This window comes from Amblyomma americanum, chromosome 4, assembly GCF_052857255.1.
Source record: "Amblyomma americanum isolate KBUSLIRL-KWMA chromosome 4, ASM5285725v1, whole genome shotgun sequence".
Classification (NCBI taxonomy): Eukaryota; Metazoa; Arthropoda; class Arachnida; order Ixodida; family Ixodidae; genus Amblyomma; species Amblyomma americanum.
The window spans coordinates 222,232,427-222,258,625 of record NC_135500.1 but is presented as its reverse complement, the minus strand read 5'-3'; the positions used below and the strand labels follow the sequence as shown (position 1 = coordinate 222,258,625).

Sequence of the window (26,199 nt, the reverse complement as noted above, 5' to 3'; positions counted from 1 at the left end):
TAAAGCCCACTCTAACTTCTGTCTGGTAGCAAGCCTTACGAGTATTTATCGCATAGCTTGAAGCTGCCCGACTTGGGACTCAAAGAAGCATTCATTTTCTCCGTCTCGCAAGGCGCACTTTTCTTTTCTTTTTAGGACCAGAAAGAGAGCTTGTTTCTGCTGTAAAGAAACCTCTTTGAACAGAACTTGTTTGATAAGTGTTTTTGCGGTATTTCCTGATTACGAGGCGTGTCCGGAACAGCACCCGGTGAGCTCCAAAGCAAGTCGACCCTCAGCTCCCCGACGGTTTGGAATGCTTCACCAGCGCATGGCCGAGTGGCCCACTGTCTGCGCCAGCGACGAGCTCTCTCCGTGCACGCGAGGGACGGACCACCAACTGGAGCCGCTCACCTGCGCTGCTTGTTAAGAATGTGCTGAAGAGGAATTGCCAGAAGGCAGACCCGATGTTCATCAAGAAAAAACGAGCGGGAGGTCGTCCGTTGTCACTGACAGCCTTTGCAAAACTGAAGACGGAATTCTTTCATTGAGACAGAGTTTCATCAACTCGAAAGTCATCCCTCCAGACACAGTAATCAACTCTGCTGCATTCTGATAAACCCTGGAGCAACTACGACCGTGCCTTTAAAGCACAAGGAAGGACAAGCGGCGCATGGCAGCGCTCTGGTCCATCCCCTCTGCTCTCTATTTTGAGGCATGCCTGCTATATATAGCCAGAACCCTGCGCCCGGCTACTTTTCCTCCTTTCGTCATCTGAATAAACGTTCGTCGGTTAGCAAGAATAGTCATGTCGTACTTTAAGCGGTGGACGGGAGAATTTTATGACCACAGCATCGAAAATTAGGACAGGTAAAATGACTAACTTCTAGTTGAAACTTTTTCGAGTAAAAATTTTCCGCACCCGTGCTGGCCTTTGTGTCATTACTTTCAAGACACGCCTCGTATTTCACGACATTCATCGATGATTAGGTGATAAGAGCACCACATACTCGATGGTTTAGGCAACTTTTATCACCCTTGCAACCAGTCGAACTGCTACCTCATGAGTTCGTTGCCTAAAGTGCGTCGCTCTTAACAGGTGAAGGCAGCGGTGCCTTCGAGCCACCATGCACATCTTGCAAAAAAAGAGAAGAAAACAGCAGTGTTACTGGAGAGGTACATTTTAAAATAGCCAAGGGATTATCTAGTCACGATTCTAATTTTTTTTTCACTGATAACCCAACTTGCTTGCCCAAAGCGAATGTGCATAGGATGTGGCACCAATTTCCTGTGATGAACATGTGGCTAGCGCGGTGATAAACGTTCCTTACAGTTACAAGCGCCTGCCGCCTGCAGACATAAACGCAGGGTGCGACATGAATAATGCCAGGAACAGGCAGCATGAAGTTTCTCGACGCGGCCAATTTCAGCCGACATGAGCTGTTATCTTGTTTTACACATATTGTCACAAGTGTTCCGACTTACAGAAAAGGTAGTTTTGCGATTAGAGATGCTGTGCACACTTGCTTTCTGTCAAGACAACGCGTGGCACTTGGGGCGAGTTCCAAGGTAGCGGTTGGTGATCTGCGTCACCGAACCATGCACGGAGGCCTTCTAATAAACGAATGAACAGATTATGCTTGTGGGAGCCGACTCGAAAGCAGGTGTTCCACGCGGAAAAGCGAGTGCGCAGCCGCCTTGCCCGCCCCGTCCACGCGAGGCCGGATCTGCACGAAAGCCTTCATCCGGGCGAGAAGGGAAACGAAACAAACGAACGAAAGAAAGGGCCCAATTCGCGGAAACGATAGGCGCCGGCCGGGCAAACAGTGGGTAATTAAAGGCGCTCGGACGAGTGGCGGCAGTCGCCCAAACAGGCCACCGCGTGCACGTGTTTGTGGTGGCAAGGGAGGTTGAGATTGAATCCTTTCAACGGGAAGAAGGAACGAACGCGACCAAGTGAAATAAAGCTCTCCACCGCACCTGGCTCCGAGCGAGACTGCTAGTGTCGAACGATTTGTCGCGGCGCTCCGGGCAACTGCAGGGCAGCGGCGGCACCAATCTCGGCTGGCGGACGCAATATTTCTTTGGCGAATTGCACCTGGGAGAGCCGCCGCTGAGGGACCGATCCGGCCCCTCCGCGTTCTCGCCAAGGAGAAAGGGCAGTCCAATATTAATTCCCAGTCTGGCTTTTGTTGACCCCCGAGTGTATATACGGGATGATACGCGTTTCCCGGTCGTCGCTGCAGCGTGGGGGTGGCTCTACCGTGTTTGCCCTTTTGCGCGCAGTTCGACGAAGGTGGTGGCCAAGAGTTGGCGGACGTCGGCGTCTCGCGAACGGCGTGCCAAGAGTCGTACGTTCTCGCCTCCCGCGGTCATGCGCGAACGCTTAACGACGTCTCACTCGGGACTGTTCGGTCGGTAAAAGAACTTGGACGCTGTCTCAGTGTTTGCCGCGAACCTGTCTATCGGCCTTGCGGGGCAAATAACCCGCACTGGTTGCGTTGTTCGCCACCCAGTCGTCCCTCCTGTCGTGGGAGATCTCTTTTTGTAAAGTCCGTCTTAGCGCTTAGCAACAGGAAACAATGTTTTCTCATAATCCCTTTAACACAGTGGCAATCCGCGGACTCGGAATGCCGTATCAGGAATGCAGTTGTCAACATTGTTAGCTGTGTTTGTCGGATCAGAATAGAGGGGCGGTAGGAGCACGTGCACTTTTTTTTTTTTTTGCTGCAGTGAGCTTAAGTATATAACCCGTCTTGTATCTTGTTTCAAAAACACGAAAGAAAATTTCGTCAACGTGTAAGATTCTTTATTTGCCTTTCAAGCCCGCATTTTGGACGGTGTATTACAGCTTTGAGTAGCGCAGAACTTTTATCCGTTTGTATCCTGTATTTGCGATCGAAAAAAATGAATAAACAAGAAAGACTCCCACGCTTCCACTCCCTCACCAGAGATAAAACAGCGGTAGCCTGTGTGCGAGGCTTTATTCGCGGTAATCAGCCCCAGCTTGCAGTTGTAAGCTAACTGCTCTGGCGTTCACCAGCTGGGCAGGTGAGTATACATTCTCGTACTCACATGACGCACCCGGGGGCGCTCTCATTGGACAGGAGAGGAGGAGCAGCTCTCGTTGCTTCCTCCTCACTCCACGGGACGAAGTGATTTTTTCTTGTTTTCGTTTATGGCAGTTTGTTTACGTTTACGCATTGAACTGAGTGCAAATGTCTGAGAATAAAGCGTAGAAACGGGAAGAGAGACGTCTGTGATGGGGAAAGAAAAAGAAAGCATGGAACCAATGAGCACGCGTTTGGTGCTGTCAGAGTGACGCTTCGGACAACTTGACAGGCATGTTGACACAGTTGCAATACCTTTCCTCGTTATACTAGACGGGCCGGTGCATGAGCTTTGCATAAAAGGAAATTTTCTGTGCATTTGGTCACTGTGCTGGAAACTCTAGTTTATTCTTGGACATTGCTTTTCTGACAATTCGAGGCTATTCAGGAATTCGATTGCACGGATCGTCTAAGTAATGCATTGCAATTACTTTTGCGGTAGCATTTAAAATGACGACGTGATGGCCTATTAAATCCTTGACTATGTTGGGCTTCTCTTCACTGCGTTGGAGAAGTGCGGGGAAATTCATGATGACGTCACTGTTTCGGAACTTCAGATTTCCGCTGCCTTCGCCGTGCTTCGTCCGGTGCTGCCAAGCAGTGTTTCGTGGGCTTCGGTGGCGTTGGCTTCCTTTCTAGAACCAGCTGTTTCTGTTTCATTCAACTGCTTCATTGCGGTCGCTGTGCACTGCAGGGAAGCCCAAACGCCGATGTAGCTTTATTCGGCGATTACGCCGGCATTCAAATGCATTTCGCATGCTTTACGTGCACGCTTCACACATTCGACCCCTTAAACATGTCAAATTCTAAAACCCCTTTAATATGCAGCTGCTCGACTGCGTTACGCTACGTGTGGGAGAGATAATGACATCACGATACTACTCTAAAACGTCACGTCGACAGGACTAAAGGAAAGTGCCAAGGGTTGCGCAAAGGCTTTTTTTGTTATGCAGCTTAATTGCACTTGCCGTGTAGGGACTTGGGCAATGCTTTGTAGCACCGCTTAAAAGTGAAGCAAAATATTCGCAGTTGCTTTTAATATCTGGTTTGGTTTGGTTTATAGGAGTTTAACGTCCCAAAGTGACTCAGGCTATGAGGGACGCCGTAGTGAAGGGCTCCGGAAATTTCGACCACCTGGGGTTCTTTAACGTGCACTGACATCGCACAGTATACGGGCCTCTAGAATTTCGCCTCCATCGCAATTCGACCGCCGCGGCTGGGATCGAACCGCGTCTTTCGGGCCGGCAGCCGAGCGCCGTAACCACTCAGCCACCGCGGCGGCTATCTTTTAATTTCTCCCGATTTTATTAATGGTGTTGATTAGAATGGAACATAACCTGTTGACGTCACCGTCGCTATAATCACTCATTGCTCCTAACGCGTATCAATTGTATCAGTTCCTCCTATGGCGGGGTGGTTCTTATCCGCCATAAACATGGAGGTGGGCGTCGCCTTGACCGTAAGCATGACACCATGTCCCAGAAACATGGAGGCACAAACAAAATTATAAGGATGCCGCTGTGCCAAATGCCAAAGAGTTCAAAAGATCATCACACTTAGTCGCTCAACACCATCTATTTCTAAGGTCCATATCGCCTCAGTGCAATCCTCCTCAAAGCGAAGCCTACACACTTAGACGTAGATACACGTTATGCAAAGAAATACACGGCTGGGCTGACCGTGGTGGTGGCGCGCCGTGGTTTGCAAGCAAGCTTTTCCACAAATGCAAGGTAAGGCGAGATGGCGGATCCCGCGCATCGAGTGATCACCACGCGACTCCCGACGCGCGGATTTCTGATTGACAAGAAGCGAGTAATTAATTACACAATAACACGGATCCAGCGCAGCCACACGGCTAAAAAGAAAAGCTATATCGCCTCGAAGGTAAAGGAAAACGCACCCTTAACATTTATCCTAAAAACACTCCCTGCTTATCCGAACCCAACATATTCCATATGTGATAATGTTCACATCCTCGGCAATGTTATTGGGCTCTTCACAATCGTCCTAGCGAGAGCTCCATTTTCATTTGGTCAACTTTGATATGTGAGGATGTTTGCTTCCGGAATCGAAACTTTCATTGCATTATTACGGTTTCAAGTACGCTGCCTTCTTGACAAGCACCGTCATAAGCCTTAAAGGCAAAGATTAGTGCTTCATTCGGGGTTAGAAAAACCGAGCAAACAAAGGCATTTCGTTGGCGCTAACTGCACCGGGGCGAAAAGCTACTCAGACAAGGCTCGGGTATGCGCACTTGCAAGTGCATCCTAGGACTACAGTCGATGAACCGATCGACTTGCCTTCAAACGCCACAGCAGGCACGGTGAACGTGGTTGCCAAAACTTGTCCGAACCGCAAACGACGGGAACAACGCGAGGAATGCGAAACGTCCGGTTCGTTCGTCTGAATGAGTGAATGAATTGCGAGGGCAGTCGTCCGCTGTTGGGGAGTAAGGAGGCGTTGGGGTTGATCCTTCGGGATCCTCGTCACGGTGCCAGTTCCTGGCCTTCCCTGATGGCCGGATTGGGCTGGTCGGTTGCTCGTCGCGAGCGGTGAGTGATGATGGCACGCTGGCCGGTGATCGATTACACGGCGGTTAGCAGTGCGAAGAGCACTTCGGGTCTTCGTCCGCTCGTCCGGCAACACGTTGCCGGTTGGGGCAGCAACTCCGAACTCTTAAAACAAAACGGAGTTATTAAAGACGGGATCGAAATACAAGACAGGTGAGAATAAGGCAGATAAAAAACGCAGCTTAAAAGAAGGCAGTTTAAAAGCGGCCGAGACAGACACGGCGCGCTCCTGACTCTTTTGTTTACCGCAGGTTCTAAACCCTTTGATATTTGGGCGGAGCTTTGCTATTCCAGCTCTCGCCAAATATCAGCCAATAGCAGTACAACGGAACAGCACATACAAATGGGCGGAGCCCAGGGCACGCCAGAGTCCGACTCTGTGGAGCCCCAAATGTCCCCGAACATGCAGGGCGCGCGGTTTCGCATACACAGCTCAATACCTGTGCAGCCCATCGAGGCGCCATCGAGGTGCCCACGCATCGGCTCTGCTGTCTCCGCTGATAATAAAAAAAAGAAACCTCCTCAGCGGGAAGAGATCGTCGGCTCCTTGCGACGCCGACAAGCTGTTCATGGTCCCACTCCCATTTCCAACGGTCCTGGGCAGCATCCGAAGCTCGCGATGCGCTGCCATTGTTCTAACCCCTCGTGCACGGCCGGTCAGCAGGGGACGAGATAGTGAGGAGCCACCTGCACGGTGCTAGTCCACCGGGACGAGCCGGCGCCAGAGCCGAAGGCATTAGCGCGGGCGCCGTGCTGCTCAGTGACCCCCGTCGACTTCCTACGGAGACGGTAGATCCCGGCGAAAGAGGGAAACGACCTGTGTAGAGGCGCAGCTTGTAACAGGTCGTGCGCAAGAAAGAATTTCATCCTGGGTTGTTAGCGCATGCTGCTGCGACATCACTTACGGAGAGCTTCGTCTTATGTGTGCAGTGAGACAGAATTGCAGCGGACTAGCAAATTGCTCCCGCACGGTCCCGAACAGCGCAATTCCTCACACTTGGTCCGATATATATATATATATATATATATATATATATATATATATATATATATATATATATATATATATATATATATATATATATATATATATATATATATATATATATATATATATATATATATATATATATATATAGATTACGAACAAGACATGCCGCTAACATCGGAGGCGCTATTTTCTCCGCAGACACTCATCGCCAGTAAAGCACAGCCAGTCCCACTACCATTGACACACTACTGCACTGCCTTCTAAACCCTCGTAGTGCGCATGCACCGCTCTCTTTCGAGTTCTCGGACGCAGACTGACGACGAGCATAATCGCCCTTGTCACGTTTGCAGGGCGCTTCTCTCATGCGCCCGAAGCCTTGCGCAACCCGCAGTGTATAATACGAGAATAAAATTGACCGAAAATGTTTGCTGCATTCGAATCACTGCGAAAGCACGAATATGTGCTATGCAGAAGACGTCGATGAGCGGGCAGTCCCGCGGGACTGCCCGCTCATCGACGCTGCCGTAAGCCTTGGCCACGTCGGTAGCCACCATTGTGCGTACAAGGCGACTGTGAGGCGGCACATCGATGACCTCTTCAGCCAGTGCAGCCAGCGCAGTTTCTGTGCCCTGGCTTGTACGGCGTCATAGTCCAGTCATTTGTCGAGTTAATGAAATGGACAAAAGGCCATTCACCTCCCAACAATGAAAACTAAAAACAATAGTCTGTTATTCCCTATTTGCACCGAATATCCCACCAGTTAAAGCACGCGCCAAAGAAATATGACGTCACCGTAGCCCTATGCGCCCAGCTAACATAAGGAAGATTGTGCAGCCTTGTGCAACGGAAGGCAGAACAAGTTGATCACGATTCCTGGTCATGCAAGGTTAAGCACAAAGTGAAGCTCGTACGATGTGAATCTGCTATCGTGTACAGATTCCCTTCCTGAGCGGACTTGCATACATAGGCTAGACAAGACGTTGTCTGAATATCCGCCTGAGAGAGCATAAAAATGATGGCTGATGTGGAGTGACTAAGCACGGCCGCAAATGCAGAAATTGCCGCCCACTCTTTGAGGACGCCCAAGTCCTGTTTCGAAACGCGCAACATACCAGAGAGGTGATCGAAGCATATTACATCGCCTCGCATGGTAATTTCATCAGCACGCTATCAATAACGCTATTAAAAAAATAAATAGGATATCTCCGGAGATCTCGATGCTGTTGGCCTTTTTGATCTCGAACTGAATACTTTTTCGTCATGTCGTTTTTATTTCGTATCTTAGCAGTCGCGGCCTTTCCAATAAACGAGCTGTGAGAACGGCGCGGGTCCTGTGTCCTCTTTTTCTCTGTCCTTGCGAAGTTTTCGCCTAGAAATTTCGTCATGAACACCCTCCAACTAGCCCAGTTTTCCGGCTTGTTGTCTTCTACGGAACCCAATTTGTTGAGCATGGCATTTGTTCATTTTACAACCACCATGATAGGCGCGTGGCAATCATCTTTTCATAAATCTTGCAAATTGTGGGCGTTAGCGATATAAGCCGCAAAGATTCTAGGCTTGAGGGAGGTTTCCAAGCCTTGGTATTGGCACCAGCGCCGAGTGTTTCCAGTCGAGTGGTATTTCTCCTCCTTGACACTCTGTTACGTTCAACAGACTGTCAGTAGTGTCTCCTAAGTTTTTGAAGGCCTCACATGGAACAGCGTCATGTCCAGGCGCAGTTTTGCCATTCGCTTCTTCGATAGCAGCCAATAACTCTTTTTTTGAACTCGAACTGAATACTTTTTGGTCATGTCGTTTTTATTTCGTTTCTGAGCAGTCGCGGCCTTTCCAATAAACGATACAGGATTCCGAGCAGCCTGTATCTCCGCCTGTTTTCGGCATTCCCAACGTTGTAGCAGGTGAAGATCAGGAGTTGCCTGATCTTTGTTCACTGTTTTTGTAATCATGTGATCCTTGAGAACCGTTTGAAGGGCGGGTACAAGAGAATTCTGGCTAAGTGCATAAGTTCTAGTACCCTGCCGTACGCCGTCCCAACGTGTTACAGAAATGCTGTCCCAGTTTTATCAACCGCGTCTTTCGTCAGTGGATGAGACCGACAGTGTGCATGATTCGGGACGAAAAGGGCCGAAGCCTGATCTGCAAACTCCTCTGGCGTTAGCTGTAAGGCGAGCCTAATACTCTGTGCATGATCTTTTATCTGCCGCCCCTTTTCCATGCCGCGGAAAGTCCTTTAGTGGGCCTTGTGGGTCATCCCTGAGCCCGTTGTTGGTCGTCCCAGAGCCCGAACGACAGCACCAGTCGTCGCACCTCTTTTGAGCCAGGTGATTTTTGTAGTGGCGTGCCTGTGCTGTCACTCGGTTCACCTCACTTTGTCTTTGCACGTCGGATTAGTGCCACGTGTAAGACGACGATGAGTGGGCAGTGCCGCGGGATGGACCGTTCCACGCTCCTGGGACATACAGCTGGCAATAGACGATTTTGCTAGGCTCTGAACCTCCAGATTAGTGCCACGTAGAAGACGACGATGAGTGGGCAGTGCCGCGGTATGGACCGTTCCACGCTCCTGGGACATACAGTTGGCAACAGACGATTTTGCTAGGCTCTGAACCTCCAGATTAGTGCCCCGTAGAAGACGAAGATGAGTGGGCAGTGCCGCGGGATGGACCGTTCCACGCTCCTGGGACATACAGTTGGCAATATACGATTTTGCTAGGCTCTGAACCTCCAGATTAGTGCCCCGTAGAAGACGAAGATGAGTGGGCAGTGCCGCGGGATGGACCGTTTCACGCTCCTGGGACATACAGTTGGCAATAGACGATTTTGCTAGGCTCTGAACCTCCAGATTAGTGCCCCGTAGAAGACGAAGATGAGTGGGCAGTGCCGCGGGATGGACCGTTCCACGCTCCTGGGACATACAGTTGGCAACAGACGATTTTGCTAGGCTCTGAACCTCCAGATTAGTGCCCCGTAGAAGACGAAGATGAGTGGGCAGTGCCGCGGGATGGACCGTTTCACGCTCCTGGGACATACAGTTGGCAATAGACGATTTTGCTAGGCTCTGAACCTCCAGATTAGTGCCACGTAGAAGACGAAGATGAGTGGGCAGTGCCGCGGGATGGACCGTTCCACGCTCCTGGCTCATACAGTTGGCAATAGACGATTTTGCTAGGCTCTGAACCTCCAGATTAGTGCCACGTAGAAGACGAAGATGAGTGGGCAGATCCGCGGGATGGACCGTTCCACGCTCCTGGCTCATACAGTTGGCAATAGACGATTTTGCTAGGCTCTGAACCTCCAGATTAGTGCCACAGAACCGCACTACCACGGTACACCAAGAAATGTGCCCGTTGTCAAAGTACAGACATATATCCAGAAACTGGAGACACCTTTTCATGGGCACTTCATGGGTGAACCTTAGTCCAACCGAACAACTGGCAAAAGTTTTGAGAACTTCTTTATCACCTTCGTTACAGACATCCACAAAAACAAAGTCGTGAACATTTGTTGGATGTGCCGGCCTCGTAGAAAAAAGGATATTTTAGCTTTCTGTTCGGCCTATTCAAAAGTGATTAAACGGAGAAAGTCAAAAACATGCCTGCGCGGTGCTCTTGAAAGGTTGTGCCAACAGAAAATGGCGGAGAGTATGCATCTACGAGTGGTGCGCCTGTCCAATGCTGGTTTCTCTTGGGGGAACTGTGACTACTGTGGCGGCATGCCTTGTAAAAAAGATTGACAGGTGGGCCCTCAGTCTTGAGAGCCGAAAATGGCGACAAAAGGTTGAGGCGTACAGCCACACCTTACGTGCATCAGCTATCACACCAGCTCGGAAGAAAGTCGGAGGGAATTGCGGTGTGGACGTTTTGTTCACCACCATCGACAAGCTTGTACGGATGCGCAAAGCAGTAATTAAACAAAGAAAAGAAGCCAGCCTGTTCTATTAGTCACGAATGCAAGTTTGTGTGTTGTATAACTAGCATTGTTTGCCGCATTACATTGCCCTGCGGGAAATGCTACGTCGGGCAGTCGGGACGATGCCTCGACGACCGATTGAGGGAGCATTGAGCATTGGTCGATTCGTTAGCGGGGGGAAGCTTTCTTGCTTAACATTGCAAGCGTTGCGGGTGCAAGGCAGCCTTGGATGCCACGTGCGTGTAAGGGAGGGGTGGCACGAGGCGACAACGTGAGATACGCTAGGCCTTACTGATTCGAACAGAAGGAGAAAAGTTTGTCAGCAAACTGTCTCCGCCTGGCTGCAAAAAGAAGTTTTACATCATTAAAACAGTTTCTTACGTGTTTTATAATGATGTCTTCGTTTTTGAGATTTTTTTTTCGGCACTGCTTGCGCATCTCACACCCCAAATGTATTTAATAATGTTCCGTCGAATTAAAAATTCAGTTGATGTTCAGCGTACGTCCTGTCTGGTTTTTTTTCAAGCCCACATCTTAAGCGCTAGTCTTACGTTTTTGATGAATGCCCACCAACAAGCCCAGATTTCTGCTTTGGCCACGCAGAAGACGACGACGAGCGGGCAGTGCCGCGGGATGGAGCATTTGCGCTTCTCGGCGATGCAATCGGCAAGCGATGAGTTTGCTAGGAGCGTGGGGGGTTGAAGCAGCCATTCCTGAATGAAGAAATTGAGCGCTTCGCTGCCACCCCCGGCGAAGCTTAATAAAAATATCCCAATCGATGTAATGCTGAACCAAGCATACTGTGATCACGACAGCTTTCTTTCCATTTGTTTGAAGTCTACCCATGGCGTGGCCTCCAAATGGTAGCTTCCGTATTTTGCAGCAGGATATTTAAAGAACAAAATCTCCTCCAAGTTTATCCATCTAATACGGCTTGAAAGTCAATATTTTAGCTCAAGCCAGAGTTTGCTTTACCTAAAGCGCTAAACACCAAATGAATGAGACTCGAAATCGTTAGATACAGGAATAATACCAAAGCAATGGAAAAACGCTAACGTGGTGCCCATTCATAAGGGTGGTCCTAAAAACATAGTTGCTAATTACAGGCCGATTTCGCTTACAAGTATTAGTTGCAAAACGCTTGAACACATAATATATAGCGCGTTGATGAAGCATTTGGAACAAAATGAATTTTTCACTCAAGCTCAGCATGGTTTCAGATCAGGTTACTCGTGTACGACGCAGCTCTTAGACTTTAGCCATGATATTTTTTCATCATTTGACAAGGGTCTACAAACGGATTGCATTTTTTTAGATTTCAAGAAAGCGTTTCATTTGGTACCTCATGATTTGCTACTGTATAAATTATCTTTGATCAAGATTCCAACTTCCCTTCTAAACTGGCTTCAATGTTACCTACAGGGACGCAAACAACGTGTATTGATTAATGGGTCCCAGTCTGATTATGTTCCTGTATCTTCGGGGGTACCGCAGGGGTCTGTTTTAGGACCTCTGCTGTTTCTAGTTTATATTAATGACATTTCTAAATATATGACCTGTAAAATACGTTTATATGCTGACGATTGTGTTATCTACCATGTTATTAACAGTTCTTCAGATTCTTGTCATTTGCAGTGCAACTTGGACCGCATACAGCAATGGTGTTTGAAGTGGCAGATGTTTCTGAATCCAATAAAATGTCAGTTTATTTCTTTCACGCGCAAGCATCACCCTTTCTTGGCTGAATACAAACTAGATTCTACCCGACTTTCTAGAGTTACTCACTATAAATACCTCGGCGTTTACTTTTCGTCTAATCTCACCTGGAATGAGCACGTCGAGCACGTTTCTGCTAAAGCTTATGGCATGCTAAATTTTCTAAGAAGAAATTTTAAAATGGCACCACTAAAAGTTAAAGAGCTTCTATATTTCACCTGCATTCGGCCAATATTGGAGTATGCTTGTGTTGTTTGGCACCCCCCTACTTTAAATTTAACAGACATGCTTGAGCGTATTCAGAACTTTGCCGCTCGGTTTGTCTCAAGTAATTATGATTTTAACAGCAGTGTAACTAACATTAAACTAACGCTGGGATGGGAGCTGTTACGGAAACGCCGTACCAACTCCCGGTTAGAAATGCTGTACAGAATCTTTCACCGAAAAATAAAAATAGATAAAGAAAATTATTTGCTTCCACCGCATTTCAGGTCAAACAGACTTGACCATGGGTGGAAGATTAGAGAAATTAAATGCAAAACTAACACTTATCAAAACGCATTTTTCCCATCTAGCATTCATGACTGGAATCGCCTGCCCCATGAAATTGTTGAGTGCCGTTCCGAGTCTATGTTCCGCGCGTTACTGTCGGATGTATGAGTGCGCAGTTGGCTTTCTTTTGGCTTTTTTAATCACGCGGTCTTCGTTCTTGTTGGTCCAGCATCATTTTTTTTTCGTCATGTCTTTTTGTTGTTTCATATTTCATTCATTTTGTATTTGCTGTGTCATGCCTTGTTGTATTGCTTTTTTTTTCTTCCTCTTTTTTTCTGGCCTATTCTTCTGTTATGTATCCTCATCCCCCCTGCAATAATGTCTTCGGGTGCTGCAGGTATTTCCAATAAATAAATAAATAAATAACTGCGTGAACAGCCACTGACAAGTGCTGCTACATCCGATTGACAACAGCGAACACTGGCTTTCCGAAACGACAAACTGCTTCGCTCATATAGCCAAAATAGAAAAAAATATATATAATGCCCTACGTCACCATCGACCGAGATTGGGATGAAGGATAAGGCGCTTTGGTGAGTACAACGGCAACTAGAGCAATGCATACAGACCACGTTTACAGATGAGCCGTATAGAAGGCATAGCCTGAAAGCTTAAGCGCGCAACACCATTCGCTCGTGGCCATAAGCTGCACTGTTACGCGTCGGTTGCTCCTGAACGAATGCACTGGTACCGTTGAAATAACACTTTTTACCTGCTCTTGTATATGACGCGGAGTGACGTTTCGGCGGCAGTCGCTGAAGAAGAGGCGGTCGGACAATTCACCACGAGTGCATCCTATTTTGGCTCGTCTCTAGTTCGTCTGTCGCGTGTGTTTTATGTAAACACTAGACACCTTCAAAACACGCAGATATACACTGTGGCAATTAAAATCTGTAGATTAGTGTTTTGGCCGTGTTTTGACAAGCCCATCTTCGGCGAATCGCGGAAGAAAAACGAAGCGCAGATCTCATGCGAGACACGTATCCGGCAGGGAGCATCAAGAGGGGAGGCGTCGCTTACTTGCAACCCTCCGGAGGAAAAGTTCTTCAAAGGGCCTTCTTCCCTTCCCGCGTGCGCAGCGTTGGTCGAATCTTTCGTCCGGAACAAACAAACCGAGTCTCGTGCAGGGCAGCCAGTGAACCAGCCGGTCGTTGTACAGTGCAAAATATGAGCAGCTTCCGGCGCAGCTGTCAGGGAGATTTTCTCGGGCGCGCATTTGTCAGCGGATGAGCTGCGGCTTAACCCATCCATGGTCGGTGAGGCCTTCTCGCTCGCTTTTCCAGGATTTCCCAACGCGAAACAGACGCGATCGGTTGGGGTAGGCTAAATCAGGAATACGGCGCACTGTTTAATATCTGCCTGCCCTTGCCGGTTTTAGACGAGAAGCAGCTGGACATAACCACCTTGTATGGCTACAATGGACAGAAGCGCCCCAGCCCGGCTTCCACAGGGGCGGGCGCTGGTGAAAGGCTCTGCATACTCCGCTGCTTTTCTTACGGGGCAAAACCAGTTTCGAACACCAATAGCCTGCAAAGGTGCATATGAGAATGAGTCCCAACCTTCGAAGCGAGTTCAAGAGTTTGTCAGAGGATGACAAGTCCTCTTGTCGAAACCATGGCGAGCTCCCCGAGGCTTCCCCCTCCCTGGTTCACTTTGTGCTCACCTTCTATTTCTGTCACACAGGCCACGTTAAAGGCAAGCGTTAGTAAATTATGCTGCTCAGCATGGCGTAACGTACGAAACGCCGGCCATATGCCCTGTATCCGACAGCCTGTATGCTTGTCGGTCCCTAGGCGTAGTGGAGTGATGAGACAGCAAGTAATTCGATACCTTAGTAGTGGCCAACAGCTCAATGCTCTGAAACAAGCCGATAAATAAAAACAACTGTCTACCCCTTTGCGGTTGTAAGAAAAGTGTCGGAAAAATGCACACGGCAGAGAAAAAAATGTCAGGCGCTCTCAGCGACTCGTTTAAAAAGTATCGGAAATTGCCCGGAACTTTTTGAAAATTGTAACCATTTTTTTGCATCGCTTATGTTGTAACCCACCCTTTATTGGCAACTGAATCACCGAGCCATGCGGAACAAAGGCTCTCTCTCTCTTATCTCTCTCTGCTCTCTTATCTATAATCCATGCTCTCATCTCTTTTGTAGTCAACTGCAATCCGTGAAACATGAGTGTGCAAGCGCCTGGATAGAGCGCAAGGATTTCTTAGTTTCCCTGCTAATTCATCATAATCATCATCAACAGCCTGACTACGCCCACTGCACGGTGCAGGACAAAGGCCTCTCCCATATCTCTCCAACTTACCCTGTCCTGTGCCAGCTGCGGCCACCCTATCCCCGTAAACTTCTTAATCTCCCCCCCTTCCTCCCCCCCACACACACTGAAATTTCTGCAGCCCCTTGCTACGATTCCCTTGGGTAGAAACTTGGGCGAGTCGGGCGATTCCCTTCCTTTGGAATCCACTCTGATACCCTGAAGGACGATCTGTTATCTCGCCTTCGCATTACATGCCCTACCCAAGCCCATTTATTGTAGCGGTAGCTACACTACGCCAGCCACTTCGCGAGGTCAGCGTGGCTGCGCGCTGAACCGTCGTACTACCGCTCCGCCAGTTGTACGCATGCACGGAGTGACGTCAGAGCACGCAGTTGGTGTGCGCGCCTCGCGCCCACATTACACTAGCATTTCGAGCCTTCAGCGTGGCGGTGGTCGGCGCGCCGGCGAAACCGAGTAGGGGAGGAGTGGAGAGGGGTGAGGGAGTGAATCCACGTCCAGGGACGAAGGTGAAGAACGAATGCCCAGCGAAACGCAGCGCGAAAGACTGGCTTTGTAATTCGACTGAGAGAGTTCCGCTTGGCCAGCTGTAGCTATAGCATCACTCCAGGTTTAACCAGAGCTAAACCTCAACCATTTATTCATCTTGATTTCGACTATGATGTCATTAGCCCATGTTTAATCCCTGACCCCCTCTGTCCTCTTCCTGCCTCTTAACGTTACACCTATAATTTTTCCCGCGATAGCGTTAATGACCCCGTTACTCAGAAAATCCGGCGTCGGCGTTGTGAGCGAATCATTTGGTGGCATAGGGTAGCTCAGGTGGCCGCAGAAGCAACCTAGGTGGCGCCACCACAACCTGCCCACCGCGTTGTGACCAAACTTACAACTGTGGCAGGTGGCTGTTATACAACTTTTATTAATGGTTGATCACTCGGGAAGAGCAACTTGGGTCGCACGATGTCCACCGATGGCAGCCATCTCGGCGCATCCTTTAACTGCTGCACAGGTCCGGAAGGTGTGGTGTGAAGACTCCCAGGGACCTATGAATGTAAAGTTGAGAATGATCAGTTCCGAATATACGGGCATTAACTCCTTAACGCTATCGCGTCATATCGTTACGGCGGAGCTTTCCATAGGTCGCTGCGCTCTCTTTAAGCAAATGTTCGCTAACAAAACCGACCCAGTGTTATCCATTTGACCAGCACAGTGACAGATCTGTAAAGCGTCTTCATTTTGAAACTAATGGCTTAAAACGCAGAAGGTTAAGCAGCTGCGAGTCAAAAGCCACATGGCCACGTGCTGGGAAAACCTTGTGAGCTGCTTAAGCGGCCTGAACGGCGGTTCGCTTATTGTGCTTCCAGAGGGCCTTCTGGCATCTTAGGCTGCTTTGTAGAGCACTAAGTTTCATATTGTGCACAATGATCGAATGTAGGCTGAAATACGTCCTTTCTTCGTGCATTGCAAATTCCGTAAACTTATTGGGCAGGAAACTGCGGAATATAACGAAAATGTTCTGATTAATGGAAACACAGCGGAATAGAAGCTTTCGTTTTCTTTTCTCTGCTCTCTAGTTTTATTGCTTGCTTCCGTGAGCGCAGAGAAGAATACGGAGAACGAAGGAGTGCGCAACAAGCACTGCCGTTTACGCACCCGGCCTGAAGCGCTTTGAAACGCTGCTCTCTCTGCTTCTGATCCAAGCTTGGCTTGAGTTTTCGGGCACTGTGCAACGCTCCTTCGGGCGCCCTCATCTGTTTTCGTTCGTGTGTCTTGCGTCGGTTGCCTCTTGAAGCACGTGACTGTCTCCAAGACCGTGGTGAGACTGCCTATACAGAAGGGCAGTGACCACGGGTCGAGACTTGACTCCTTGAAGTGGGCCGCATGCAGCACCCGCTCCTGCCACATACGTTATGAGGCTGAAAACGGCGTCGAGCAGGCGCTTGTTAATAACTGCCTCCTCCATCCTCGAAATGTTCGAGCCTGTCGTCCCTTAAGCGCAACGTGGGAGGTGTACGCCGAGATAATTGCGTCCTTTGCGACAGCACTGTGGCGGCGAGCGAACCCGAAGAGTGCGAATTAACGGTGTCCGGTGACCCATTCGGCGTTCGCGCGACCCGCAACTTATTTCACAGGTCGAATTGCTTCATCTAGGCGCGAACTCTGTGCAGGCGGCGCATGCAGCCTCCGTTCGACGAGGCCTCGCACATCGTGAAATCAAGAAATGCTGCACACGCTGCGGCCGGGGAAGGTGCGATGCGACGCGCAATCTCGAAGAATTTCTCTCGCTAAACTATTCCTTATTGCAGAGCGCAGTTTGCGCGCGCAGTGGGCTTGTGGTGTTGATTGCATGCAGTAGACAGGGTTGGAAGAGGGCACGCGTGGGTTTCCTGTTCAATCCCTCCCAAGGCATGTCCGCTTTTAGCAGGAGCAATGTGCGCCGGCTATACATTTTGGAGACAGGAGAACCCAAATTTCTCACAGGCAGCTAAGGAGTCCAACTACAGGTGTTATGAGTGCACAGAGAGAGGGCTTAATACCTTGCCGTGTGATTATTTTGAGGCCCACAAGGGCGAGGCTAAAGACAGGCAGCCTCGTTGTGTGCTAGGCTGACTGCTTCCGGCCCCCATTTGTCGGTCACGTATGTGCCTCCTCAGGCTGTCTAAAGTCATTCTAGGTTGTGCAGTTCCGTGAGTGGTGCTTTCAAAAGCGGCTTGTGTATAGCGGAGCAGACCACTGTGTAACATCGTGTACTTGCGTTTTCGACGTTCCCTGGCGCAGCGTCTTTCAGACACTGCGCCACCGAGCTATATAAGGCATTTCAAACAAAATACATCTAAGCCTATCAGCGAACTTGCAATCACCTTAAAAGGCATTACTCTAGCGCAACATTTATCCCGGCTTGTGCATTTCCTTCTTGCGACCGCTTTTCGCCTGAAGACCGTTTGTTTATATTTAGACCGAGAGCACCTCGCCGGAAGGAACAGTGTTTCATTTTTAACCTTTTATAACGGTTCCTCCAGTTTCCTTTTATCACGCACACAAGGAGTGCGCATTGAGGCTGAGCACCGCCTCCTTTCCCAGTTTCCCGATCCTCCCCCAAGAAGCCGAATAGACCGGGCTGTCAACTGTAGCGAGTACGGAAAGAAAGCTTGCCGTTTACTCGGCGAAAAGGGAAAATAAAGCGACGAGCACTAAAGCACCTTCCCGCGTTCTGGTAGCAATCCTTCTTCTCCTTAATTGGATAGCCCATGGCTGACCACTGGCCTGTGTAATTAAAACACGCTGCCAGGCCTTTAGCTGGATTATGCAAGCAGCGTTCTCTTTTTGCCCGAATGGTAGGCATTGCATTTCTGGTGTTTTTATATCGATGGTCACCGTAAGAAAGAGCTCAGGCAACTGAACTATCTGGTCAAGATTGAAGTTCTGTTCACCCTCTAGGGAAATTGTCGCGAATACCGCAGTTTTGAGCACGGAGAAAGGAGGAATCATGCTCAGTCTTTCTTATTCGCAAGCGCTGCAATTAATCTGACTTTCTCAAGCAATTTAGGAAAGAGCCACCTCTGCGAAACCGCTAAGATGACGGCACAGTTTCGGTGCCGCTGCCTTGGCATGCAATCTTCGTTTACATGGTTACAACAAAAAAACGCGCATTGATCTTATTCCAAACGTGAGGATTTCGTTGGCCGACGGAGGTAATTACAACAAATTTTCTTGCGCCATCCGGTAAGTTTTCACGAGTTTAACTCGCCAGCAGTTGTTGGCAGCAACAGTGCGGCACTCTGCTACAACTTCTATTGCACCGAGAGTGGCATGATGTTATGGTGCTGACAACGGTTCGGAAGGCACATGTTCCACGTATCTTTGCTATCTATCTATCTTTGCTGTTCTACGTATCTTTGCATGTTCTACGTATGCAGAACGCTAAATCGGCGAGGAAGGAAGTCCAGAAATTTTCGTGCTGTTTTTAATTCTAAAAATAAATTGTGGCCTTCCGCATAGCCTTTTAAAGCGACGCTTCTTCTCTGGTAACTCACAAATTTCAGATGAAAACTTTTCGCGGCGTTCGTGTGGCAGACCATCTACCATTCATATAATCTTTAGGACAACTGCCTTTACGCCACTAGTGGCTGCCAATATGAAATTGCCATATTGATTTCCTACGTTTTCTCTCATGCGCATCTACCTCATCTGCCAGCTATGCAAACCCTGTGCCATTATGCTCGAGCATCATCTCGAAGCAAGAGACATGTGCGTTTTTTCGTGTTTAATGTTTTCAGCTCTATCCCCGCAAGCGTTGAGTGCGGCAACAAAAGCCGTCAATTTTGGGTGGCGATAGCTGAAAATTTTCGAAAGACGCGGCAGTGGGAGCCGAAACAGGACCGCGAGCTGAGATAAAGCGAGGCTCGAAAATGCCGACGAAGATGTAAGCGCAGTAATCCAAAAAACAAGCAAACTTGTCCACACAGTGAGACATATTACAGATATCGCTTATTCTTTCCGGATCCCCATAGAGTCCCCCCCCCCCTTTTTTTTAAACGACCTAAAAAGGTTGCTGCTGTATCGACGCAACATTAAAAAGAGAGCGTGGCAAGATTCACGCCAGCGTAGGAAAAGAAATGTTACCTCAGAAAACACCGGCAGCGTTAACTGCATCGGTTTTACGAGCGTATTCCGAGATCTTTTCACTGTTACCTTTAAGCTTATACGCTGTTTCTTTGAATTATTACTCAAGTATTTCCTTATCTACCAGCGCTTCATTGGGGTAAGTAATGTGCTCTGAACATTTCCTTTCTTCGTTTATTTCTTACCGCATTTTTAATTCGCTTACAAATTACTCTTCTTGCTGTTAAACATTCCTTCAGATATTGTCTTGCTTTTTGTATGTGTTTTGTGCCCTGTCTGCAAAAATTCAGCCGGGGATTGACACTATTTCTAAACAAATAAAAAATTGGCTGCGGTTTAGCTCTGGTTAACCCTAGTTCCATTGCGAAAGCTTCGTTTCCTCGGCATGTCGTCTACGCAGCGTCTCATTCCGACGCTCTCGAGAACTCAAAGCGGTCTCTTCCGCAGTTGAAGGGTCACTCTGGGACGTGGCACGACTTCTAGCCGCATCTTCGTTACGACGCTTCTCGAGTCGTGCGGCGCGTTCTTCTGGCGTCTCTTGAGCGCGTTGTCTCTTCGTAGCTTCATTCTATCGTTGTTGCGTCTCTTTCGCGCCCCCCATAACGACCACAATCCACCGAGGTGAAGCGCATATATACCCGCGAGGCGACACCTCCTCTCCCTCTACCCCAGGGGAGCACATCTGCTTGAGCGAGAGGCGACGGCAGCGGCGTCGACGGTGGCGCCATCTGTTGGAGGGCGGCTGCGGCGTTGCTAGGCAACGGCGGCTCAAGGTCGTTCGTGGGCCACGGCATACGGCTGAACTGCGACCACGCGACGAGCCGAGCTGGCTGCCTGGCTGGCGTAGTATTGCTTTCGCAACAATAAATAGCCCGCCGCCATCAACACGTAATTTAATCTTGAACTTGCGTCCAGGCGGTTTGCTTTAGCTACGAGTATAGCCTTGGTGCAGAGCCCGTCCTGTGCTGTGTGTCTTCTGGTGTTTGTGGTTCATAGCGTTGTGGTAATATGTCGACGAAAAACAATGAACCGACTAGCCCAGACCAAAATCCTCACTGAACGTCCTTCAAGTTCTTCCTTTGCTACAAAAGAAGAAAAATGCTGTTCAATCGCTATCCGGCTTTCATAACGGTTTTTCTTTATTTCTTAATAGAATGAGCTTTGCTTTCCAGAGGTATAGTGCAACGACTCCTGCTGCTCTGGCACTGTTGTTCCAAAACCCCTGGTTAGGTGGCACATCTGTATACTAGCGCAGCTGAAGAATTCCCCCATTCTCAGTATTTGTTCGAACAAGTGGCACTGCATCTGACCTCCATCAATAGACGCCTTAAGAATTGGCCATGTAGTTCTATGCATTGAGAACTAACTGACAGTGGCACTTGAGCCTCCGTTTATTCCTCAAGCAAAGGGACGGCCGCTGCGGAGGCTAAGTGGTTGTGGTCCTCGCCTGCTCGACCGAAACACGCGGGTGCGATCGCGGCGGCGGCCGCATTTCAGTACAGGCGAAATGATAGAGGCATGTGCAATGCCACTACGCGGCTAAAGAACCCCAGAGGATCGAAATTATCCGAAGCCACCACGGCGTCCCTCGTGGCCTGGGCCGCTTTGGAGCGTTAAAATCCCATAAACCGAGCCAATTAAGTAAACGGAGACCCGTTTCCCGTCCGTGGTCTCATAACCGCGGCACGCAGTTACACATTGTGGCGGACACAGCGTGTCGCCTAGCTTCCAGTTCGCGCGCTGTGCATATAACCCTAAGGAATATATAAACACCCTGAAATAGCAGCGCGTGAGATTAGTGCACAGTATTTTTATCAGAAAAGCAGTAGATATAAAAACTCTGCGCTAGCCTAGAAAAATTTGGTGGCAGCTGGAGGACCAAACTAGCGCGCATTCAGCCTCAGCGCTGGTAGGTGGAAAAAAACATCCAGGTTCAGCCTCGTTGCTGTCGGTTCTGCATTCTTGCGCTGTACCAGTGAGGATTTGGAATTAGCTCTCTGTGCCATATTGTCGCTGCTCCAGCTGTGCAGCCGCTCCGGCTCTCGTCGTGGCCACTCTCGCTCTGAATGCGTGCGCGCCCAAACGTACGACCCGCAGCAATGCGTGCCCTTCTCGTGTCTGCCCACAGGCGTATCCAGCCGTCGGGGGCCACCTGCAATGAGTCGAAGCCTGTTCTCCGCCCAGGCGCTGTGGAGCTGCTTTTGCCTGACAGTGGTCGTTGGTTCCCTGCTCGCCGACGCTGAGCTGGACTGCAGGTGAGGACCCGTGCTCCTCCTTTCCCTTGCAGCCGCGGTTGTTATGACAGACGACTCCCGTAAACAAGAAGCGAAAAGAAATCCTGGTAATGGCTATTTTCACGAAACCGACGCACTCCAGGGGGAAGGGTCGGCGCACGGAACCGCGCCATCGCGTGAGCGGCACACGTTGTTGCAAGAGTTTTGCTGTCGAATGCATCCCTGTTACGAGGATGCCCGCATGCTGAAAAGATCCGCGCGACTTTTCCGGCACCACAAAACAAGAGAGCATGGCGACAGGAAGCGGAACACTTGCAAGACGATGGCAGCGCAGTTCTTTTGCACCCAGCCTGATGGGATGATATGCGTGGACCTGTGTGAATGCGAGCCGCCTGCCTGCAATAGCAGGCCTTAGTACGGCGTGCGGCCATGGGGATTTATTATCCACGGAAAGGGAGTAACGATTCCACTTCGCTTTAATTCTTTTTGCCTTTCGTGGTCGCCATATGCTTTCGCTGCGAATAGAAATATGCACTCGGATGGCAGGAATCCTTGTATTCGTTACGTGCCTTGCATCCGCTGCTTACGAACACAGAGCTCAAAACGTGGCTGCTCTCCATGGGAAAATAGCGCGCGGCGAAGGCGATCTCATATTCTCCTCCCGTTCCGCCTGTAAATGTTGATATTCGTATTGGAAGTAGCACGGGGTCATCAAAATTTACGAGTACGGAAAGGCGCAAAAGTGGGGGCAACTATAGTAGTTAAAACCCATGCGAATGTGAGAATGTTTCTGCATTGTTTTTCGCGCAAGCCGCATGGGAGTCTTGCTTACTTGTAGCGCTATTTGCGAAAAATCGCTCTTGAGATTCTTTGTACCACCCGTTTTGCGAGTCTCCAACCTCGATGTTTTTAAATGTAAATTCTGTGTAAAGTGCGCATCCGCCTTTACTGCCCAGCATTCGTGCCAGCCGTTTTCACACTCCAGACAGCGCCGCGGTGGCTCAGTGATTAGGGCGCTCGTCTACTGAGCCGGAGTACCCGGGTTAGAACCCGACCGCGGCGGCCGTGTTTCGATGGAGACGAAACGCAAATGCGGCCATGTGCTGTACGATCTCAGTGGACGTTCAAGATCCCCAGGTGGTCGAAATTATTCCGGAGACCTCTACTACGGCACCTCTTTCTTCCTTTCTTCTTCATTCCCACATTTATCCCTTCTCTTACGGCGCGGTTGAGGTGTCCGCAGAATTGTGAGACAGATACTGCGCCATTTCCTTTTCCAAACAACCATTTTTTTTCTCCAGACAGCGATTTATTCCTAGTCTCCCGTTCATTCCTTTCAACGCATAGGTTTAGAGCGCACGTTCGGCGCAAACCTCGGTGGTGTGACAACGAAACTGCCATTGGTCGATGACGATGTGACGTCACAACCACATGACATGGCGCGGTATACCAAACACCCTACAGTCATGACGTCACCACACAATTCCTCATTGGTATGCACGGTCGTGACGTCATACCGCCACCATTACGTTGTGCCTCTGAAGTAAGAAAAGCGTACTCGAACCCCTGCTGCCACTTGTGTTGATAGCCGGCCGCGCTGCCACTCGAACGCAGAGGCCTTCATTGCGAGAGCCTCGCACCGCTCAGTAAGGAAACGTTGGCCGGACTTGAAGCTATGTTGCCAGAATAACAAACGCCATCGTTTACAGGCAGTGCAGGAACTCACCATTGGGCGTGGGCTTTCCTCTAGGACTCGCATACATGCGCGAGACGTTGCTTCAACGAGTTAAGAAAATTAATGTTGCCCGTTTATTATGAGTTTCCCTTCACGTTCTCTCCGAAGTTAGCTGTGTCAGCTACGGAGAAGTTTAATTTATCACTTGTAATAAAACGTTACGAAGATGCATACACAGGGAACCACGGATGCGATTAGAGTGCTCGGAACTCCAGCTCGGGGAAGCCATGGATCCAGCTTCCAGATCTGGGGGTGGGGAGGAGCATCAGAAAATTTATCTAGATATATAAGATATATACTTTACCGCAGGAGGGCGCCTCCATGCAGCTTCCTTGAACGCTGTATACATAGAGTTTCTTACTAAAGCTGGCGGCTCTGCGCTGCGTTCACCACGGACGACCGAGGCATGCCGGGAAGACGAGGCTTCGGACTGTCATTCGGTGGCTTGTTGACTGTTCTATGGAGTGCATTTCTTGGTTGCTCAGTTTTCGTTTTCACCAATGTTTTGTGCGCTTTGTGGAGGCGTAGATCCGAAGCATCCGATTGATGCAATGGCTGCACTGCCGCGAATATGGCGACTGTAAAGAATGCGCGGGTACAGTGGCTATGCTTCTGAGGAAAAATTAACAGATTCGATCTTTGTTTTGTGTGAAGAGCGTCGATCATTTCAGGTGAGGAGGTCGCGCATCATCTTACCGCCTGTGTTGTATTTCTGGCTGTGCGATCGAGAAACGGGAGTAATCTTTAATCGCGAAAGCACTTCTGTCCTACCCCTAGCGATTTCGACGACGTCTCACGCGAAGAAAACGAAGTCTCAGCCCGTCCCAGTAAGGGAATGAGTGTGTGCGGCGATGGATCAAGCAAAACTCAATTTTGGGGATGGCTCTCCAAAATGAAGATGGCAACACATGGTACGACACATCAGACATGTCCCAAACATGATCAGGACAACCCGAGTTCGACCTTGGAATAACCTTGGCCGATCTAACGGCGTGTGAGACACAAGGCAAAGCTCAACTTGGGGATGGCCCTGCAGGGTAAGGATGGCAACGCATGGTATAACACGAGGCAAGTCCCAGATATGGTTAGGACGCCTCAAATTTGCCCTAGGAATGACCTTGACTGAATTTGACTTCCAAAGAATATGGGTGTTCTCGGGTGGAAGACAGGCTTACCTGGTCTCAAAATGGAATTGGTCCGCCCTCAAAAATTTTAAAATTGAGTTGAACCGTGTTCGGAACCTACCTGGGACACCCTAAAATGGGCTTGGTCCATTCCCGAAATTTTTTGCGGCCCACCTTAGAAAATTTGAAAATTGAGCTGACCCACTTTCGGGACAACCGCATAAAGGGTTTGGCACACCCCAAAAATTTGGGTAGCCCACCGTGGTTTCACAAAGTACAACCTTTGTCCGTAAATTTCCGAGACTGAGTCCATTAAAAAAAATGCGTTCAACTTCGAAATCATTTGTGCAGCACCCCTTCTAAAAAGTCTCCCTTGCAGTCTATACACAGCTTCCAACGCTCCTTGAGGTCTTGAGTTGGAAAACGCTTCTTTTGGCAGGGCTGTCAGCTCCTTTGTCGTGGCGTCTTGAATGGCCTCCACGCTCCCCATTAAGCGACCTTTTAGGGCTCTCTTCACACGAGGAAACAGGAAAAAATCGCATAGGGAGAGGTCAGGCGAGTATGGCGGATGGGGAAGTGCAGTAATTCTGTACTTGGCGAGAAATTTTCTCACGCTGAGAGCAGTGTGCGGCCTTGCGTTATCGTGGAGAAGGCTCCATTGTCCAGATGCCCATAAGTCAGGACGACGGCGTCGCAGTGCATCACGCATGTGTTGGTGTAGGCGGATAGAAAACTGATTCACCGTCTGCCTTTGTTGGGCGAACTCGTGGTGTGTGACACCTTTGGCATCGAAAAAAACGATTATCTTCGTCTTTGTTTTGGTCTTCTGTCGCCGTACCTTTCTCGACGCCGGGGAGCTTGTGGACCGCCATTCTACGCTCTGTCTCTTTGTTTGAGGATCGTATTGAAAACACCATGTTTCGTCTTCAGCCGTGATGTTGTCGACGAATGCAGCATCCTTCTCTGCCTCGGAGAGCAAATCAGCACTCACTGATGCCCGCGTGTCCTTCTGGTCCTGTGTGAGGAAGTGCGGCACAAGTCTAGCATTCAGCTTTCGTTTCCCCAAGTTCCCACGCAAAATTTGGTGGCATGTTGTCTTACTAATGTCTAGAGCATCTGATAGCATGCGGACTGTAATGATGCGGTCTTTCTGTACGATTTCCCTGATCCGAGCCACCTTGTTTTCATTCCATGAGGTTGAAGGGCGCCCCTGCCTTGTGTCGTCTTCCACCGACGTTCTCCCATAAACGAACCTCTTGTGCCACTCGAAAACTCGCGCCCACGATAATGTCTCGTTGCCGTAAGCGTGACGAAGGACCTCATGCGTCTGTGTGGCTGTCTTGCCAAGCTTCACACAGAATTTTATGCTTACACGCTGTT

At 49.3% G+C, this 26,199-nt stretch overlaps 1 protein-coding gene across 1 annotated transcript in view; it reads left to right on the top strand.

Annotated features, from left to right (window-relative positions):
- LOC144127615 (uncharacterized) overlaps positions 1 to 26,199 on the top strand; it is a 131,426-nt gene that overhangs the window by 66,805 nt on the left and 38,422 nt on the right. Inside the window, exon 2 of the mRNA XM_077660589.1 lies at positions 21,855 to 21,981. Coding sequence (XP_077516715.1) covers positions 21,884 to 21,981 — 98 coding nt within the window. The 5' untranslated portion in view covers positions 21,855 to 21,883. The remainder of the gene's footprint in view (positions 1 to 21,854; positions 21,982 to 26,199) is intronic.